At 53.1% G+C, this 19,401-nt stretch overlaps 5 protein-coding genes across 6 annotated transcripts; 1 reads left to right on the top strand and 4 right to left on the bottom strand.

Moving 5' to 3' along the window:
* Window positions 1–1,627: 1,627 nt before the first annotated feature.
* On the bottom strand, window positions 1,628–3,038 carry LOC6739953. The gene is made up of 2 exons (XM_002076811.4): window positions 2,712–3,038; window positions 1,628–2,586 (listed from the first exon to the last, which is right to left on the bottom strand). The coding sequence occupies exons 1-2, from the start codon at window positions 3,034–3,036 to the stop codon at window positions 1,784–1,786; spliced, it is 1,128 nt and encodes a 375-aa protein (XP_002076847.1). The 5' UTR covers window positions 3,037–3,038; the 3' UTR covers window positions 1,628–1,783.
* Window positions 3,039–3,442: 404 nt separating this feature from the next.
* Window positions 3,443–4,328, bottom strand: LOC6739954 (protein AF-9 homolog). Its single transcript, XM_016180882.3, has 2 exons — window positions 4,225–4,328; window positions 3,443–4,170 (listed from the first exon to the last, which is right to left on the bottom strand). Exon 2 carries the CDS (start codon window positions 4,146–4,148, stop codon window positions 3,453–3,455), a length of 696 nt encoding a protein of 231 aa, XP_016037910.1. The 5' UTR covers window positions 4,149–4,170; window positions 4,225–4,328; the 3' UTR covers window positions 3,443–3,452.
* A 2,405-nt stretch (window positions 4,329–6,733) lies between these two features.
* Window positions 6,734–13,832, top strand: LOC27206741 (period circadian protein). 2 transcript variants are annotated; one of them, XR_005544620.2, is made up of 9 exons: window positions 6,734–7,073; window positions 9,258–9,414; window positions 9,485–10,521; window positions 10,582–10,938; window positions 11,001–12,721; window positions 12,788–13,024; window positions 13,088–13,228; window positions 13,286–13,468; window positions 13,555–13,832. XR_005544620.2 is itself a non-coding variant. In XM_039297286.2 (8 exons), the coding sequence occupies exons 2-8, from the start codon at window positions 9,320–9,322 to the stop codon at window positions 13,355–13,357; spliced, it is 3,660 nt and encodes a 1,219-aa protein (XP_039153220.1). In that variant the 5' UTR covers window positions 6,734–7,073; window positions 9,258–9,319; the 3' UTR covers window positions 13,358–13,832. The 2 variants fall into 2 exon arrangements, 1 of the variants encoding a protein (XP_039153220.1); XM_039297286.2 differs by having other exon boundaries at window positions 13,286–13,832.
* LOC6739960 (circadian clock-controlled protein daywake) lies at window positions 13,719–14,916 on the bottom strand. The gene is made up of 3 exons (XM_002076813.4): window positions 14,757–14,916; window positions 14,182–14,674; window positions 13,719–14,123 (listed from the first exon to the last, which is right to left on the bottom strand). The coding sequence occupies exons 1-3, from the start codon at window positions 14,842–14,844 to the stop codon at window positions 13,922–13,924; spliced, it is 783 nt and encodes a 260-aa protein (XP_002076849.2). The 5' UTR covers window positions 14,845–14,916; the 3' UTR covers window positions 13,719–13,921.
* An 811-nt stretch (window positions 14,917–15,727) lies between these two features.
* LOC6739961 (paraplegin) lies at window positions 15,728–19,399 on the bottom strand. The gene is made up of 7 exons (XM_016180881.3): window positions 19,011–19,399; window positions 18,502–18,951; window positions 18,079–18,447; window positions 17,484–18,020; window positions 17,151–17,421; window positions 16,551–17,086; window positions 15,728–16,241 (listed from the first exon to the last, which is right to left on the bottom strand). Exons 1-7 carry the CDS (start codon window positions 19,143–19,145, stop codon window positions 16,080–16,082), a joined length of 2,460 nt encoding a protein of 819 aa, XP_016037912.1. The 5' UTR covers window positions 19,146–19,399; the 3' UTR covers window positions 15,728–16,079.
* Between the last annotated feature and the right edge of the window lie 2 nt (window positions 19,400–19,401).

Raw genomic sequence — 19,401 nt, forward strand, 5'->3', positions numbered from 1 at the left:
AACGAGGTATGACATTCCACTTTTGGACAACTATTTTTAATGCTATTGAGAAAATACAGATTCTTTTTTACCAAAAATAAACAAAATATAAATTGCCAAAAATCTGATATTTACAAACGGGGTTTTCTCCATAACTTGGCCAAAAAAGATATCACCGCTAAAATGAAGACTGTTTTGTGCTGCCAATAAACATAGATAACTATCCCTATCACTATTTTTATTATAATCAAAAAAAAATTTTTAACAAATTTTCGCATTTTTGATAAGAAATGAGAAAATTCACTGAAAAATTTATTTTTGAAAATCAACTTAAAAGTGATAAGGGTAGTTAACTTTGGTAATTAGCGTCACAAAACCGTTTGCTGTTCAGCTTTATGACCATTTTTAGCGAAGTTGTGATGAAAAAACTGTTAGTAAATATCGGATTTCTTAGTAATTCACTTTTCTTAATTTTCCGTCATGACCCTATATAAAATTGTGGAAATTTACTCCGCCCAATCCGCCACCCCCTTCGAGGACGCCTACGTTATGCAGGACTTAGAGGACACTCTGATTCGCCATCATCCAAGAGGACGACGAGGACGACAAGGACGACGGATATCCCCCAAATACCCGCTTATTGTGGCTAGCGAATAACTGACCACAGTGATTGTAGCATAGCGCGTAGAAGAAAAATAAAAAATACATGAATTTTCAATTGGAAATAAACATTTATTGGGAAAATTGGGTGAAGTTTCGATTTTAGCCGGAATTTGATTTTTCAATTAAATTTACCAGGCGAACAGGAATCCCAGAAGGTGACCAACGATCAGTTGGTTTTCAGTATACACCTGCTACTGATTATGATCACTTGGTACCAAAAATCCAAAAATTTAACAAATTCGGCATAAAAACGCGTATTTTGTAATGCAAATTGTTTGATTTTTCGGTTTAAATTACCAGGCGAACAGGAATTCCAGAAGGTGACCAACGATCAGTTGGTTTTCAGTATACACCTGTTACTGATTATGATCACTTGGTACCAAAAATCCAAAAATCTAACAAATTCGGCACAAAAACGCGTATTTTGTAATGCAAATTGTTTGATTTTTCGGTTTAAATTACCAGGCGAACAGGAATCCCAGAAGGTGACCAACGATCAGTTGGTTTTCAGTATACACCTGTTACTGATTATGATCACTTGGTACCAAAAATCCAAAAATCTAACAAATTCGCCACAAAAACGCGTATTTTGTAATGCAAATTGTTTGATTTTTCGGTTTAAATTACCAGGCGAACAGGAATTCCAGAAGGTGACCAACGATCAGTTGGTTTTCAGTATACACCTGTTACTGATTATGATCACTTGGTACCAAAAATCCAAAAATCTAACAAATTCGCCACAAAAACGCGTATTTTGTAATGCAAATTGTTTGATTTTTCGGTTTAAATTACCAGGCGAACAGGAATCCCAGAAGGTGACCAACGATCAGTTGGTTTTCAGTATACACCTGTTACTGATTATGATCACTTGGTACCAAAAATCCAAAAATCTAACAAATTCGGCACAAAAACGCGTATTTTGTAATACTGTTTATTTTAAACCGTAAATTATTTAGAATTAAATTTGATTAAACAATACAAACTATAACTATTGATTCCGGATCTTTAATTTGCACTATTAACTTTGTAATTTATTGGTAGATAAAAAAAAATAGCAAAACGGGGTAGTATTCTATCTCCGGATGCTTTGGCAAAGCCGGTATCCACTTGTTCCAAGATTCCATCCCTTAGATTCCTTACTCTACGTCCTGCGCCGTTTGCCCAGACTGAGATCGGTGGCTCCGCCTTCCGGCTTGAGGCGTCGCTTGCTGCTCCGACCGCTGGCCGACTTTACACCGGATACGGTGCCGCTGATCCGCTGAGTCTCGGCCATGGCCAGCGGAGCAGTGGGCAGTGACAGGGGTGGGCCGGTTAGCGGATGCCCAAGTGGGAGTGGAGACTCCAGGAGGAGCTCGCTTTTGACGACGGCTCCCGGGGCAATCATCAGCAGGTCGTTGCCTGTGTTCCCGTTGCCATGTCCGTGCCCAATGCCATTCCTGTGCATCTGTCCGTCGGTGCGTTCACACTTGATGTGCCGTACAGGCGGAACATCTGGGTTCTCCAGCTCCCCGTCCGCCGCATGGCCATTGGCCATCCTATTGTCGTTGTTGTTCGGCTCCAGCTGAGCCCGGATCGGATGCGAGGGCGCCTGCCGCTGCTGCCACTCGAGGATGCCCGTCAGTAGCTTGATGTACTTAATGGCCGAGCGCAGGATCTCGTTCTTCGATAGCTTCTTGTCCGGCGGATGCGTGGGCACCAGCTTGCGCAGCTCTGCGAAGGCGCCGGACACGTTCTGCTGGCGCCATCGCTCCCTTGTGTTGGTGAACACCTTGCGCACTCCGCCGGTGGCTCCTCCGCCGCTGCCGCCTCCACTAGATGCATTGCCGCCGGAGCCGTTGCCTCCACCACCGCCGCTTCCGCCGACGGAGCTTCCGGAGCTGGCCGGCGCCGTCAGCAGTCCGTTGCGGGAGTGACTGCGCGGCGAACTGGACAGTGAGCGATTCCCTGCGGGCGGAACAAAGGAATTGATATTATGTATATGGAAAATTGGGAATTACGGGATGTACATAAAAGTTGAATGGCGTGAGTAATGTTCTGGTTGCTCTACAGTTCTAAGGATTAAGCCTCACCATCCGCCTGGTTGCCATTCAGAACGATGTAATCGCGAAGATCCTCCTCGTCCTCCTCCGTGTCGTTGAGCGAGAAGTCGGAGAGTTCAGCGTCGCCGTCTCCGTCGGATATGGACTCCGTCTTGGGCTGCAGGTGGGGCGTGGCATGTCGGAGCAGGGCGGGCGGATGCCTGCCGGCGGCAGTGTCCCGCATGCCTCCGTTACCGTTCATGTGCCCGGAACGCGGTGACTCGTTGGGCTGGCTGTGGCCGGAGGATCCGCTCGAGGCGGTGCTCCGTTCGTCCGCGTTATCCGCTCCGTTCGAGCTGCTCGGTAGCCAGGCCATCTCCGCGATTCGCCGGAGCAGAGGATACGTGTGTTCCGTTGCGTTTGAAGCGCCGCAGCGAAGTGAGCAACTGACTGGGTAACTGGCACTGTGTGTCTGGGAACCAACCCCCGTTTGGACAGAGGGCGGAGCCAACGGCGCAGCATTCACCCCGGACGAGGCATACACACAAAATGGGCGTAATCTTACATACTTACGGAGCGTTAGGGTTACCAATGTTGGGCTGACTTCTTAGATTAGAGGTATACCAATATATATATATTATTATATTAGCATAAGCAGCTGGCTTAAAAGTAAAATAAATTCATTATTTAGTAATTTAAAAGTATCCAATGCCAATCCAGTAACTGCACAAATTTTTGCATGCCAGGACAACAAACATTCCCAGTTGTTCCTTTCATGGAGCCCAATGTATACTACTGTTGGGGGTGAGGTATGCCCACATTTAGGCGGTTCTTGGGCTGCTTTGCCCGCGTCTGCGAGGGTCGCGCCACATCGCCCACCTGCTCCCGATCCCGGTCCTGTTCCTTTTGCTCACCCGGTGCCTGCGGCACGGCGGAATCCATTGCGAACTGGGGCGATGCCCTGGGCGGACCATTCGCACTGGGCACGAGCACGGCCGTCAGGTTCTGTCTCATCATGGGTGAGGGATTGACGAATATCATCTTGTCGAGCATCTCCTCGCAGATACCGGCGTGACCCTCGCGCACCACGCGCGGCCGGAAGATGTACGAGGTGGCCGACATGCGGGCATCCGTGTACTCCACCTGCACCTCCAATGGAAAGTCGCTGCCCAGGACCTCGCCAATCTCGAACGGCGCGCTGTCCGCCACGTGCAGTCGCAGCGGCAGTCGCGGCGACATCTTGAAGGTGACGCGTCGCACGAACCGCGACAGGTCGGCGCCATCGCGGCCTGGGCGCAGGTAGACGCCCCATGTCGGCTCCAGCATGTAGGGCATGTCCGGGTCGCACTGCTCCATGCGGCAGCCGATCACGATGTCCCGGCTGATCACACAGCGCCCGCTGACAGCGACCGGCGGACTGCGGTTGCAGCTCACCCGCTGGCAGTCATCCACCACATTCTGATGGCGCAGGAGGTTTGTGTAGCTCATCGCGATTCAAAAGAAAAAATAACTAAATTAAATGTAAAACTAAAAATTTGTCTACGAAAATTTGAGGTGAACTAACTTGTTTGGCTGGTGTGGTGCTTTCAAATCGAGGGCGACAGCAAAAACAGAAGCCCACTAGATATGGATATAATAACTTTCTAGATTTTATCATACTTCTTAAAATTTGTAATAACCGTGGAATGTCTGCTACCTTGTTTTCCCCCTCGCAGAAGATGTTAATCCCAACTTGGGTTTAAGGACCCTCAAAAGTTTCGCGAAAGGCGTTGAAATTTCAACGCCTCCGTCGTCTTACACAGGCCATCTCGGATTTTTTCACGCCCCAAACTGTGATTTTTCTAATTAATTAACGCGGAATTGGTTGGTGGACCAGGGAAGAGTTGGCGGACTTGGGAGCACGCAATGCGCAGACGCCGGAGGGCGGAGTTAAGTGCTAGGTCAGAGGAACTTGGGGTTGTTGCGGCCCGGGCATTTACTTGGCCGGGAATTTTCCGGGCACAGCGGCAGCTGAATTCTAATGTGGACATTTCGAGGATACGAGTGGACCAAGTAACGCCGCTCATGGAAGGATTCAGTGTAATCTGCAGGTGCTCCATGGCCAAGGGACTTTACTTAGAGGTCTGTTTCAATTCCGCCTGATCTGAGCCGCGTATCTGTTATATTTTGTGATGCACCTTCTCCTGAAGTTGCCACCCGAGCAGCTCCTTACGGGACTTCCTAAGGAAACCTAGGTTGGAAAGTTCCCACTATATTTCTGGAGCCTTCTTCAACAGAAGCCTGATGTTAATTACGGACATCTATCTCATCAGTATGTAGTAAATGCTGAAGTAATCTCGCTTGGGTTTGTATCTCCTTTTGTGCTTACAGTTCAGCGCTGGGGCGAAGTTGAGGTGCCAGCAATGCCACCTGATGTGGTCCGTCCATCCTCTAATCGCAATCCATATTCATGGGCAGGTCCTCGGACCTACGCCACTTGGGCGTTCAAAGGGTGGGCCTTGGGAACCCGGCTCTAATCCCGCTCACAGTCCGAGCGACACTCACCCGAAACCACCACCCGGAATCCGATTAGCGGCAATCAAATGAAATCACAGCACATCAAAACGCGGCGGGGAGTGGCGAAGTGCGGCAAGTCAACAGTCGCAGCATCAAAATCAAATTAGCAGCAGTTTGGTGGCTAATTCGAACGCACTTTATCATTTTCGGGCAGGCGTCTGTGACTTGGCGGCACGTGTGTGGCGGCGATAGATAAGAGCGAGCCCCAGCTTGGGCAAACACCCACACGTGGCCACAAAGGAGCTGCGTGTGGAGTGGGCCGGGTCAAATGGATTTTCACACCCACTCGACGTCGGCAAAGCCGCCAATTAATAGAATTCAATTATTCAAAGCCACCGCAGGCCGATGGGCCGGCTGATAAGGCATAAAGACATCCTGGACACTTCCATCGGATTAGGATAATAAAAAGTGCCGAAAAAATATGATTTTATGAGGGGTGCTAAAATCATTTCATATTTATCAGATGCCTCAACTTTTAACCCTTCCATTGCTGAGGTTAAAATCGAAATTCAATGCACAGTAATTGCAAGTAATAATCATTTGTAACTACATATGAGTAGTATCAATATCGAACCACTCGCCCGCTCGGAGTTCATCAACCCCTTGGGGAAAGACGGGGAATCCCCTGCTGGCAGGTATGTGTAACGCCACCTGTGGGCCACAGCGCGCAACAGCCAGCTGGGCGGAGGCGGAAAAGCCGGGGAAAATCAGCTGTCGCTGCCGTCCCACTCCGTACGCGCCCAGGTAGAGCTTCCACGGGACGAACGGGGAACTGAAGCACCCAAAAGCTTGGCGCCACTTTCAACTGCTAGAGAGCCGAGCTGCTGAGACCGATGCACTGCGTTGATCCACTGGCGCTCGGCTGCACTGCTGGCCGCACTTGGACGATGGCCAGTGGGTGGGTGAGTAATGCCGTTGCGAAATGCCAGTGCGAGTGGCTGTGCGCACAAGTCACGGTGGGGGCAGGGACGGGTCCGAGTGCAAAAAGCGTCCGAGAAAGCCGTAGGCAGTGAAAAGCCGCCGCTCACGTGGCAAACTGCGTGACTGGGCCAGCAAATCCGCCGCCCAGCCGGCTCCCCGGAAAACACCCCTCGGAAAACGTGCTGCCAGCCGCCCACCAGGCAGCCCCAAAAAGGCAGGGGCTTCCACAGCTTTCCTTAACCTGCAGTTGGTGCGTGGGGCTTGGATTGACACTTGGCAGCGGAAGTGCCATTCCAGCATAAATAAAAACCAACAGAAAATGGTATTCCATAGAATGAAGCCTTGGAAAAGACAGGAATATGACATTGGGGGTACCTTGCAATGGAAATGGAGTCTTTGGCATTGCAATCACTTGCTTTTGGTGTTCTTGGCTGGAATTCCGAGCAAAAGCTTCGCCCAAGGGTTAATGTTTGGGTCCGAGTATCTCAGCCGACCAGCGATTTCCCGAGCGACTGCGATTCCCCGATTCTCAGCGACGGCGGAGAGCAGCGAGTGAGTGTGAGAAAATTCTGGGAATGCGAGTGCACGGGGGCTTATAGACCGGAGCTTGCGATGCGAGCACTAGTGTTCGTGCGAATTTGGAGCCAGAAGGTCGACATCGCGCGCTCGTCGCATCGCAGAAAGAATCGCCCTATCCCAAATAAATCGAAACAACGACCTGTCGAATCACGCAAACAAACACCTTCTTCGTATTTATTTTTTTTGAGCAGAAACAAACTGTTGTTCTTTGGTGCCAGTGACAGTGTGTCAGTGTGTCCAGCTGAGTGACAGATAGCCAGCCAAAAAGTGAGACATAAGTGAGAGATTCAAACCCGATCCACACCAGTTGGCCACGGAGTGCAGCTGGCGGAGAGCGAGTAGTCGGCGAGCGAGAGTGTAAGTGCAATTGTCACGTTGTTGCAATAAAGCCCCAAAACAAAAAAAATCGCAGAAACAAAATAGTAAGAGGCGCGAGAGCGACCATTATCATATTGCCAATAGAAAACAACGCGTTGGGCAGGCAGCTTACATAAAGAACTCGGTTCATAACGTCTGTATGTATGTATGGTGTTTATTAATAAGTGCACGTTGCACACGGAGCGTAAACAAAAGCCCACATCGCATACCTGACCCTACTGAACAACGCTTCGGGAATGCCCCCATCTTCCAGTGCGAGCGCACAATACGCATACGCAGCGTGGTGCGCCACTGCAGTCGCCGCTTGCCTTCCGGTCACCTGGAGTGCAGCACGCACACTGCGGCTACGTGGAGTGAACTCACATAGCTTCACCTAGCCAATCGATGCCCGCCGCCAATGTGGGTCAGAGCACATTGCGCATACGCAGCGTGGTCCCTTTTGGGCATTGCACCTTGGTATTTTCAGCTTAGTTGCTGCAGATTTGGAATGTCTATTAAAACCCAGGCGGTTTGATAGCCACAGTCGCGTTACACAAGTTATACAGAATACCATTAATAGCTCACCATTCCCGCATTCCCACAGTCTTCCCCAGTAAGTCTTGCCCCCGGGTTATGCGACTGTTATCCATGTCTGCCGCGCTTCCTCTGCTGCATTATCTAACATCCTCGGAATGACGCACGACCAATGTAATCCAGCAAATCCCAGCATCGCGGCGGATTCGATTCGACCAGTTGGCCTTCTTGCCGTGCTGCGTCAAAGTTCACCCACATATGGGATGCGAACTGGGTTAACCACCGAGTTACACAATCCTTGGTGGGGATAAACTGGAAGATTTGGGCAGATGGAGCAGTCGGTTGGAAGCCACTTTGTTGGGCACAAAATGGTATTATCCAATGGAATTTTTCGACACACCTATCAGCTTGTTTACTTGGCCCATTTGGTTATCTTTGCTTTTAATAGAAACTCTGAAGAGCCTGGAATAGGGTCCACCCTAATGGCTGTGTGTCTGTAGTATTTTTGGGTTTAGTTGATTCAGCCAAATCGGGGAGGATGAACCTGGGTCTTATGCAATCGCTGAAACCGAACTCCTCGCCGAATTGGGTGCTTGCTATATGCACGATTACGACATAGTGTGCATTGTGGGAAATATGAGTTCCTCGATGGGTTCTTTTGTAATTGCAGTTTTCACCCAGTCAGCGCTTTTCGTGCTGAAGAATGCGTCTCCAACCAGGGTACATTTGCGCACCGAAGTCGCTTTTGTGCAGCTACGTATCTAAGTATCTGAGTATCTATGTACGTATCTGCGTATCTGGAGCCGGGCTGCATTGCGACTGCATAACGACATCCGTTGGCGGAGCGGCAGAGGCAACGCGAGAGCAAAAGCACATCGCACTGCACGTGAATGCAGCGTCGCGCCGTCTCGCTCTCGCTCCCGCTGCGCTGTTAATTAGCACAGTGAAGCCTCGTTGCAGTCAACCCCCGTGTGGGCGGCTTTGTTCTCTACCCATCGTTCTCAGTCTGAGCCGAGCAGAGAGTATCCACTCTATGGGCACCAAGCAGGTGCAAGTCAAGGTGACAATTTCACAATAAAGCTCTGGCCAATTAGGACCAGGAGTTACCCAAGCCCTGATTCATGAACATGAATGGCAGGCAGTCGGAACACGTGCAACAACGGCTGGTTTCCCCCCCTCCAATCGCTGGGCCTGAGATCCTAGAAGGCGTCGGTGGGTAGCTGGGCACAATGCCTTTGGCGAGCAACGTGAAGACGGTAACGAACCAACATTCGGAATTCGAATTGGATTCTAGGGAATTGGGGGGCTTGCGCGCCGCAGCCCGGTGCCGCAACAGATTTCGTGATTCATTTCATCACCCGGCCGAAGTGAAACTACTCACAACGCAATCGGCTCACGTTGATGCAACAGCGCTGCTCTGAATGAATCCGGTGCAAATAGAATCCGCATTGTGGTGGTCGGTCATTCATTGAACGGGTACTCAGTAGTCCTGTCCTGCTCACGGAATCTCCTCGAAGGAAGGACATACATAAATAGGTTCATCATAGAAGTGAAATCAGTTGTGTTAGTTAGAATAGTGAGTGGGTTATCCCTGATCAAGGTCCCATCAAGGATAACTGAAGTGCTAATGGTCACCCTACGATTTTCCAGCATCTCGCACTAGTCAACGAATTCACTCCATCGCACTGGGCAAGCTGGAGAACCTAAGCACCATGGAGGGCGGCGAGTCCACGGAGTCCACACACAACACCAAGGTGTCCGACTCGGCCTACTCGAACAGCTGCAGCAACAGCCAGTCGCAGCGCAGGTGAGTCCATCTAATGTGCTCCATCGTGCGGAGCGGTGACTAAACGTTCCTACTCCCATCTCCCTTCCAGTGGCAGCTCCAAGTCCCGCCTGAGCGGCAGCCACTCCTCCGGCAGCAGTGGCTATGGGGGCAAGCCCTCGACGCAGGCCAGCAGCAGCGACATGATCATCAAGCGCAACAAGGATAAGTCGCGCAAGAAGAAGAAGAACAAGGGCACCGGCCAGGGGGCGGGGCAGGCGCAGACCCTCATCTCGGCGTCGACGAGCCTGGAGGGCAGGGACGAGGAGAAGCCGCGGCCCAGCGGCACTGGGTGCGTTGAGCAGCAGATCTGCAGAGAGCTGCAGGACCAGCAGCACGGGGAGGATCACAGCGAGCCGCAGGCCACAGAGCAGCTGCAGCAGGAGGAGGAAGACCAGTCCGGCTCCGAGTCGGAGGCGGACCGAGTCGAGGGCGTGGCCAAGTCGGAGGCGGCACAGAGCTTTCCGATTCCCTCGCCGCTGTCCGTCACCATTGTGCCGCCCTCGATGGGCGGCTGCGGCGGAGTGGGCCACGCAGCTGGTCTGGACAGCGGCCTGGCCAAGTTCGACAAGACCTGGGAGGCAGGTCCGGGCAAGCTGGAGTCCATGACCGGGGTGGGCGCAGCAGCGGCGGGCACAGGACAGCGCGGGGAGCGGGTGAAGGAGGACAGCTTCTGCTGCGTCATCTCCATGCACGACGGCATCGTCCTGTACACGACGCCCAGCATCACCGATGTCCTGGGCTACCCGCGCGACATGTGGCTGGGCAGGTCCTTCATCGACTTTGTGCACCTCAAGGACCGTGCCACCTTCGCCAGTCAGATCACCACGGGCATACCCATTGCGGAGTCCAGGGGCAGCGTGCCCAAGGACGCCAAGAGCACGTTCTGCGTGATGCTGCGTCGCTACCGGGGACTCAAGTCCGGCGGATTCGGCGTCATCGGCAGGCCCGTCAGCTACGAACCCTTCCGCCTGGGGCTCACCTTCAGGGAGGCCCCGGAGGAGGCGCGACCGGACAACTACATGGTCTCCAATGGCACCAACATGCTGCTCGTCATCTGCGCCACTCCGATCAAGAGCAGCTACAAGGGTGAGTATCTGCGCCGGTTTGGATTCATCCAGCCATCTAACCATCGATCTCTGCCCCCAGTTCCCGACGAGATTCTCTCCCAGAAGAGCCCCAAGTTCGCCATACGCCACACGGCCACCGGGATCATATCGCACGTGGACAGCGCGGCGGTCAGTGCGCTGGGCTACTTGCCACAGGACCTGATTGGCCGCAGCATCATGGACTTCTACCACCACGAGGACCTCTCCGTCATGAAGGAGACCTACGAGACGGTGATGAAGAAGGGCCAGACGGCGGGCGCCTCATTCTGTAGCAAGCCATACCGTTTCCTCATCCAGAACGGCTGCTACGTGCTTCTGGAGACCGAGTGGACCAGCTTTGTCAATCCGTGGTCTCGCAAGCTGGAGTTTGTCGTCGGACACCATCGCGTCTTTCAGGGTGAGTTCGCAGGCCGACCCAGTGATCCAATGATCCTCTAAACAGGTCGTTTCACCTTCCAGGACCCAAGCAGTGCAACGTCTTCGAGGCGGCGCCCACGTGTAAGCTCAAGATTTCTGAGGAGGCACAGAGCCGGAACACGCGGATCAAGGAGGACATCGTGAAGCGCCTGGCGGAGACGGTTTCCCGTCCGTCGGACACGGTCAAGCAGGAGGTTTCCCGCCGCTGCCAGGCACTGGCCAGCTTCATGGAGACGCTCATGGACGAGGTGTCCCGGGCGGACCTCAAGCTGGAGCTGCCGCACGAGAACGAGTTGACCGTCTCGGAGCGGGACAGCGTGATGCTCGGCGAGATCTCGCCGCACCACGACTACTATGACAGTAAGAGTTCCACCGAGACGCCGCCCAGCTACAACCAGCTAAACTATAACGAGAACCTGCTGCGTTTTTTCAACAGCAAGCCGGTCACGGCGCCGGCGGAGCTCGATCCGCCCAAAACGGAGCCGCCGGAGCCGCGCGGCACATGTGTCAGTGGCGCCAGTGGTCCGATGAGTCCCGTCCACGAGGGCAGCGGGGGCAGTGGCTCCTCGGGCAACTTCACCACCGCCAGTAACATACACATGAGCAGTGTGACGAATACGAGCATTGCGGGCACTGGTGGCACGGGCACTGGTACAGGTACAGGTACTGGAACTGGAACCGGGACAGGAACTGGGACGGGAACAGGTACAGGCACTGGAACGGGAACGGGAACAGGCACTGGAACGGGAACAGGCACTGGAACAGGCACAGGCACTGGAACAGGCAATGGAACGAATTCCGGCACCACCACCTCATCCAGAGGCGGAAGCGCCGCTGTACCGCCAGTCACGCTGACCGAATCCCTGCTCAATAAGCACAACGACGAGATGGAGAAGTTCATGCTGAAGAAGCACCGCGAGTCGCGCGGACGGACGGGTGACAAGAGCAAGAAGTCCGCCAATGACACCCTTAAGATGCTGGAGTACAGTGGTCCAGGCCACGGGATAAAAAGGGGCGGCTCCCACTCCTGGGAGGGAGAGGCCAACAAACCCAAGCAACAGCTGACCCTGGGAACAGATGCGATCAAGGGAGCGGCAGGAAGTGCGGGAGGAGCAGCCGGCACTGGCGGTGTGGGATCGGGAGGAGCCGGTGTGGCGGGCGGAGGAGGATCCGGAACAGGCATAGCAGGCACACCGGAAGGCAGAGCCACAACGACCTCGGGAACGGGTACTCCAGGTACAGCCGGGGGAGGAGCAGGAGCGGCAGCAGCGGCGGGAGCGTCCTCCTCCGTTGGCAGTTCTACGCCAGGACCGTCGTCCTATCCCACCTGCACGCAGAACATAAACCTCTGGCCACCGTTCTCGGTGGGCATCACCCCGCCCGTCCACTCCACGCACACGGCCATGGCCCAGAGCAGCTTCTCCTCCGCCGGCCTCTTCCCGACCTTCTACTACATCCCCGCCTCCTTGACGCCCACCAGTCCCACGCGCTCCCCCCGGATGCACAAGCATCCGCACAAGGGTGGCACGGACATGCCCACCACCTCGCAGCAGGCGGCTGCCGCGGCCGCCCAGGCCATGCCGCTGCAGTACATGGCCGGCGTGATGTACCCGCATCCTTCGCTCTTCTACACACACCCGGCGGCGGCCGCGGCCACGGCCATGATGTACCAGCCGATGCCCTTTCCCGGAATGGCCAACGCTCTCCAGATTCCCGAGCGTCCGTTGGGCTCCCAATCCGCGTACAACAAGTCGGTGTACACGGTAAGTCAGTGGCCGGTGCCGTACCCAAATGACTTAACTCCAACGAATCCCCATACTCATCCACAGACCACGCCGGCGTCCATGACGAAGAAGGTGCCGGGTGCATTCCACTCGGTCACCACTCCTGCCCAGGTGCAGCGGCCCTCCTCGCAGAGCGCATCCGTCAAGACGGAGCCGGGCTCCAGTGCGGCGGTGTCCGATCCCTGCAAGAAGGAGGTGCCGGACTCCTCGCCCATTCCCTCCGTGATGGGCGACTACAACTCCGACCCGCCCTGCAGCAGCAGCAATCCCGCCAACAACAAGGTATGCTATACGAATGCGGTCCATTGGTGATGGTCAGTATGAGGAACATGCGCTCATCCACAGAAATACACGGACAGCAATGGGAATAGCGACGACATGGATGGCTCCAGCTTCTCCTCCTTCTACTCGTCCTTCATCAAGACCACGGACGGATCGGAGAGTCCGCCGGACACCGAAAAGGATCCGAAGCACCGAAAGCTGAAGGTACGTACAGTCCAGTCCACGATGCGATTCAATGTAAACCATTTCTGTACTTTGCAGAACATGAGCACATCTGAGAGCAAGATCATGGAGCACCCGGAGGAGGACCAGACACAGCACGGGGATGGGTAGTAGCCACACCCGCAGTTGCTGCTGACCGACGTACACAACCGAGTGCACAATGTCGATCCCTAGGACGATCCGAGCAGCAGACACCGAAGAGCAGCAGGGTCCTGGAAACGAGTGAGCAGTTGCCTCCGGTCTGGTCGAGCACCAGCCAGTCCCACCAGTTCCCCCCATTCCTAACTCCCCCTTCCATTCCCTTCAAGTTCTCCGAACGCATCCGTGGGATGTCACCCTTCAGTATCCGAAAGCATCAGACGAACTGACCTTGGAGGATGCCCAGAACCCGTGCAAGCCGTGGATAATGTAGATCTCAAGCCAAGCAAAGCTTTTAGATGATATCTGTCCTATGTTTAACCAGAATATTAAGTGAATTGAAAACTAGAGTGGTTCGAACCACCCTTCTCTTCTCCCTAAGGTTTATTTATCCGAATCTTTTTTAGTTATTTATTGTACAATAAATATCGAAAAGCCAACGCCCACACCTGGCCTAGTTGTTTCAATCGGATATGGATTAGGTGCAGCTAGTTAGTTAGTTTAGCTAGAGTGGCAAGTAGTTCGACTTCGATGCGTTCATTCCTCTTCGAAGAACTCGTCATAGGGAATGTTGGCCCACAGACTCTGCACGATGACCCTGAAGGCCCTGGAGCAGGCCTCGTTGATCTTCGGCTGGACATCGAGGGCCAGGGTGCTCCACTCCTGGTTCAGCACCTTCAGCGTGCTGTCGCGCAGCTCCTTGTTGTCGTTGAACAGGTTCGACAGGTCAAAGTGGCCACTAGGAGGAGAGGTTTGAGGTCACCATTCAGTTGGCTAGACATGCAGGCCATGCTCACCCCTTGATCTTGGTGGCCGTCTTGTAGTCGGTGATGTTGAGGTAGGTGTGGCCATCGGAGCGCTTCACTGGCTCGGCGGTAATCCGAACCTTTGTTTGCACATCGTTCATCCGAATGGTCAGGTCGCCCTTGCTGACTATGGGCAGGATGAGCAGCTTGCCGTCCACGTCGTACTTGGCCCGCACCTCCAGTTCCGGATTGTCCAAGAGCAGGGTCAGCTTGAGCGGCCTGGTTAGGTCCTTGGTGAAGCCCTTCAGGCTCTTGACCATCATCGAGTTGGCCAGATTGTAGAGCTTGGCATCGCTCATGGTCAGCTTGAACTTCAGCGAGTCCGAGTGCCCGCCGCTCTCGATGAGCAACGTGCCCAGTGCAATGGGCTCCAGCGCGGCCACCTGCCGCTCCGGAATGCCATTCTTGAAGGCCTGGAAGAAGGTCTGCGCTTGCGCCACCAAGCACGCCTCATCCTGAAGCTTGCAGCGCTTCAGTGGCGATGCTGCCATTCGTGGGTATGGAGTAAACAATTAGGAAACATTAGGAGCCACTTCACATATACTGATTAACGGTTGAAAACTCACGAAATCCTTCGGAGGCGTCCACTCTGCAGGAAGCCCAGCTGAGTAGACCCATCCACACGAGGAACATTGAGGCACCGGTAAGCTGCATTTCTCCGTGTTCCGTTGTCCGTAGTCCGTAATCTCTGTGCGCCGATTTAGCCAAGCGACAACTGACGGAATCCAGCCAGAAGTCGGGCCTATTTATCCTCTGGCGGCGGGTGCAAGTTCAAGTGCGATTCTGCGACCAGATTGAATTAATTGCGCCCAAGTGCGGCTTACCGGCATGAAACTTAGTTTTAATGCGGACTGGGAAAACTGGAAAAACATCGCCTTTGATCAGAGATCATACTTTTCCATTATAAATTTGAACTTAAACGAGTCGAATAAAAGGCATTCTCCTTCCTACATAAATCATCGGCCATAACTAAAGGCGCTAAAGTAAGTAGCTTGCCGGTATGGAAGTGAGCTACGTCCAAGCCGCACTCGGATCATTCATCGTATCCGATCGGATGTGAGTAGAAGCCGAACGCTTCTCAACTGGGTTGCAATGGAGAACTGGTTTCTCTTCTCCATATCTCTCTCGCGTGGGGCATCTCCTCTAGAGGTTCCATAGAACCGCCATGAATATGTTATACCCTGTTATTTAGGTAGCTTCGATCCACCAGAGATACTCTTGGCATCTCAAAAAAGTAAGTTGCGCTCCCCTCATTCAACTCGGATTCGGATACGGACTGCCATCTGGTGACCATCGGACCGCTCGGCCAATTGACAGTGCGTGTCAGGTTCTAGGTCGGCGTGGACAAGTGTGGAGTCAACTTTGATCTCCTGCCATGTCGCTGAGATGACGCCGACTCAACATGGGCGCCAATCAACAGCGAGTTGTGTGAACTGGAACAGTGATGTCGGCTTATCCACAACCATGTTAAGCTCTAAATTAATTCAATACTTAAAATCTAAATCATTTTACATTTAAAGTACTATGCGAACAATAGTTTCTGTAAAAACCTTTAATATATTGCTTTGGGTCAACAAAAAATACATAACAATTTGTGCGCCGCTCACCATCGAGTGCATTCATTTCCGGGGCGTGACAATTAGTGGAGTTGTACTGTACTGTCCGTTAGGTTGTTAAAAGTCGCCTTGCCCGCCGCGACGCGTCTTATTAGCGAGCAATTAGTTAATGAACACGGATCGGAGTCATGTAGAAAGGTAAACAACTTTATTTACATTCAACGCACATGAGCCAGGGGCGGGCGAAAAGGTGAGCGACTAGGGGCACGTGGCGTACGAAGACTATGGTTATGACTTGGTATCTGAGCTGGGATCTGAGTTGGACCCATGGCCTCAGGCTTTTGTGGTGTCCGTGTCGGTGCTTAGGTTCTTCAGTGACTGCTCAAACTCCACGCTCTCCACCTGCCGCCTGCCCAGATCGTATGGCGGGGGTCCGATTAGCTGCACCACCTGGTCGTAGTCCAGCGTTTCCTTCTCCAGCAGAGCTTCGGCCAGCTGACAAAAAGAAAAGCGATTAGTCAAGGCAAGCATAATAAATTTAGCTTTAGCCAATTTATGGAACAACTCGTTTCATTAGGTATTGATTTACCGAAATCAATCATTTTCTATAGTTTACGCTGCGAGATCTCTAACAAATCTAAATTGTATTATCTTTATAGTGGTACGTTCTAGAAGCACGTGAATCTAATAAAACAGTTTACGGGGCATAAACAAAAACCAATTCATCTTTTGGTTGTTAATTATCCAATAATTCTAAGGGGAAGCACAACATTTAAGAAAACTTATAGAGGAGTGGCAACAAACCTTCTCGAGCTTATCGCGATGCGTAGTGAGTATGCCCTCGGTGGTTTGGTAGGCACTCGCCACCACATGCCGCGCCTCGTTGTCGATCATGCTCTCCATGGCCCGCGAGAAGGGCTTCTTGCCACCGCTGCCCATCGCACCGCCGCCCTCGGTCTCATCCGCGTCGCGTACGTAGATGGGACCGAGGGTGTCGTTCATGCCGAACTTCTTGATCTGCGAGTACGCGATCTTCGTCACCTTCTCCAGGTCGTTTTGAGCACCCGTCGTTATGCGGTTAAAGACTAGATTCTCGGCTGCGCGCCCGCCGAGCGCCATGCACATCTTGTCGAACAGCTCCTCCTTGCTGTACAAATGCTGTTCGCTGGGCGTATATTGGGCGAAGCCGAGCGCTAGACTGGTGCGCGGCACAATGGTCACCTTAAGCAGGATGTCCGAGTTGGGCAACATCCAGCCCACCAGCGCGTGTCCCGATTCGTGGTAGGCGATCACCTTGCGCTCCGCCAGCGACAGGGCATGCGAACGTTTCTCAGTGCCGCCTGATTGCAAAGTTATTAGTAGAGTAATTAAATAATCTGCTTGTGCGAGAAGAGAACAACTTACCAACTAGGCGCTCAACGGCGTACTCAAGATTCTTGCTGCTGACCTCCGTCTGTGTGTTCCGCGCCGCATGCAGGGCGGCCTCATTGCACACGTTGGCGATGTCAGCACCCGAAAAACCCGGTGTCAGGCGGGCCAAGCGTTGTGAGAAGGTCGTGGGCGGCGACTCCAGTTTCACCGATGACAAATGCTTCTCAAAGATCTCCTTGCGCTCCGCCAGCGTGGGCAAATCGATGAGAATGTGGCGATCAAAGCGACCGGGTCGCAGCAGCGCCTTAAAAAATGTAACAGGTACGGTATGGTATGGAAATGTCAAAAGATTGGCTTGTTCCGAACCTTGTCTAGGATATCAGCTCGATTCGTGCTGGCCAACATCAGCACACCCTCTTTGGTGGCCATGCCGTCCATCTCGACCAGCAGCTGGTTGAGCGTCTGCTCCGATTCGCCAGAGCTGCCCTGTCCCATGCTTTCAGTTCCCGAACGTTGCCGACCGATGGCGTCTATCTCATCGATGTAAATGATGCATGGCGCCCGTTTTTTGCCTTCCTTAAACAGATCACGCACTCGCGCGGCCCCCAGACCGCCAATCATCTCGATGAACTCGGAGCCGTTCATGCTTAGAAACGGCACCTGGGCCTCGGTGGCGACCGCCTTGGCCAGTAGCGTCTTGCCGCATCCTGGTGGACCCAAGAGTAGGGCTCCTCGTGGCACCTTGGCGCCCAGACGCTGGTACTTCTCCGGCGACTTGAGGTAATCCACAAATTCCTTCACCTCCTGTTTCGCTTCACTGAGACCGGCCACGTCCCGGAAAAGCACACCACGACCGCCATCGAAAGGATCAACTAGCGTGAACTTGGCACGGCCCATTTGGTTCTGGAAGAAATTAACTGCGTGAGATCCGCGGATTTTAAGCCTAAGCACTACTACTCACGAATGAATCCATGCTGAGCGGGCTCTTGATGCTCTTCATGCGGGTGGCAATGGACATAAGCAGGGCGCAGACGAGAAGCAGCATGAGAATACGTCCGGTGGTGTCCGTCTGCCGGTCGTAGGTCACCGGCACACCATCCTTGATGCCCAAACGCTTCTCCACATCACGCAGCTTCTCCTCGAACTTGTTGGCATCGGCCACCGCCATATGAAAGATGGTCGAGGACACCTTCCGACCCTTGATGACGGCTCCCTCGTGCAGAATGATGGTCACCATTTCCATGTCGGGTCTGATGATCAGCTCCTTGACCTCACCCACGGCCAGCATGTGGTGCACGAACTCGTTCCACGACACGTAGCGCGTGGAACCCTGTACAATAGGAAAGATTAAATAATTGAACACCTTTTGCGGGCTCTGACTTACCTCTGGTCTCTCGGAACGCGGAGTAATTAGCAGGGAAAAGAAGGCCACAAACATGTAGATGGTAAAGAGCCACAGTACGGCCTTGGTCAGTACAGAACGCATCTTTTCGTCATTCTCGTTGCTGTTTTTGTTGGGATCTTCGCCGGGCTCACCAATGGTACTGCTAGAACTAGGAGTACTGGCAGCCTCCTCTCCTGGCGCTTTGCTGCTCTTGTCGCCATCCTCCGCCGCGACAGCTGACTTTTTATCCTTCGACGAATCATCTTTAGCCTTGGCACTGCTCTTCTCGGACTGTCCATGCTTTTCCGTCTTGTCATCCGAAGCGGTTGGAGGTTTTGCGGTGCTGCTCAGGCTGCGCAGGTGCATCAGTCTTACCTCCTTGGGGGTCAGCTGCAGGGAGCGCGCTATTAGGCCCACAATCGCCTTGTACTCCGCCTGCAGCTGCATCACCTACAGAGAGAAACAGCCTGCGTAAGTCTCTGGAGTATTGGGGTACCCTCTCATCATACCTGCCGCCGGCTGAGCTGAAGCAGCGACAGTTCCCGCCCAATCCTTGGCGGTTGTCCTGTGGCACTGCGGAGCTGGACCAGCTGAGATCCACCGCGCTGCAGCGCATTCCGCACATGCCGCAGGCCCTTCAACATTATTTCCCAATCGCGGACCGGCTGCGACTACGTAACTCCACCGAGTCCAAGCACAAAACACTATTTCGTTGACAGGTCCCGATTAGGTCGTCAGCCCCTGCGAATACTGATTTATAACCGAAGAGCTCCCTAATTCCCGGGTCACGCTCTTGGCCAGCCCCAAAAAATGATGATTTAACTAAAATAAAAACACACGAAATTTCACGATAGACCTCGATAGGTCACACAAATACCGCCTTCTGATATCGATGTATCG

The sequence above is a fragment of the Drosophila simulans genome, chromosome X, assembly GCF_016746395.2.
Source record: "Drosophila simulans strain w501 chromosome X, Prin_Dsim_3.1, whole genome shotgun sequence".
Lineage (NCBI taxonomy): Eukaryota > Metazoa > Arthropoda > Insecta > Diptera > Drosophilidae > Drosophila > Drosophila simulans.

Bases quoted from the DNA above. Each gene is read 5' to 3' on its own strand.
- LOC6739960 (XM_002076813.4), bottom strand. From the start codon at position 14,844: ATGCAGCTTACCGGTGCCTCAATGTTCCTCGTGTGGATGGGTCTACTC. The intron at 14,675-14,756 runs GTGAGTTTTCAA...CACGAATGGCAG, and splicing joins GGACGCCTCCGAAGGATTTC to CATCGCCACTGAAGCGCTGC. The intron at 14,124-14,181 runs GTGAGCATGGCC...CTCTCCTCCTAG, and splicing joins ACGGCCACCAAGATCAAGGG to TGGCCACTTTGACCTGTCGA.
- LOC6739961 (XM_016180881.3), bottom strand. From the start codon at position 19,145: ATGTTGAAGGGCCTGCGGCATGTGCGGAATGCGCTGCAGCGCGGTGGA. The intron at 18,448-18,501 runs GTAAGTCAGAGC...CCTATTGTACAG, and splicing joins CGCGTTCCGAGAGACCAGAG to GGTTCCACGCGCTACGTGTC. The intron at 18,021-18,078 runs GTGAGTAGTAGT...AATTTCTTCCAG, and splicing joins CGCTCAGCATGGATTCATTC to AACCAAATGGGCCGTGCCAA.
- LOC6739954 (XM_016180882.3), bottom strand. From the start codon at position 4,148: ATGAGCTACACAAACCTCCTGCGCCATCAGAATGTGGTGGATGACTGC.
- LOC27206741 (XM_039297286.2), top strand. From the start codon at position 9,320: ATGGAGGGCGGCGAGTCCACGGAGTCCACACACAACACCAAGGTGTCC. The intron at 13,025-13,087 runs GTATGCTATACG...GCTCATCCACAG, and splicing joins GCAATCCCGCCAACAACAAG to AAATACACGGACAGCAATGG. The intron at 13,229-13,285 runs GTACGTACAGTC...TGTACTTTGCAG, and splicing joins CGAAGCACCGAAAGCTGAAG to AACATGAGCACATCTGAGAG.
- LOC6739953 (XM_002076811.4), bottom strand. From the start codon at position 3,036: ATGGCCTGGCTACCGAGCAGCTCGAACGGAGCGGATAACGCGGACGAA. The intron at 2,587-2,711 runs GTGAGGCTTAAT...TTCCGCCCGCAG, and splicing joins GAATGGCAACCAGGCGGATG to GGAATCGCTCACTGTCCAGT.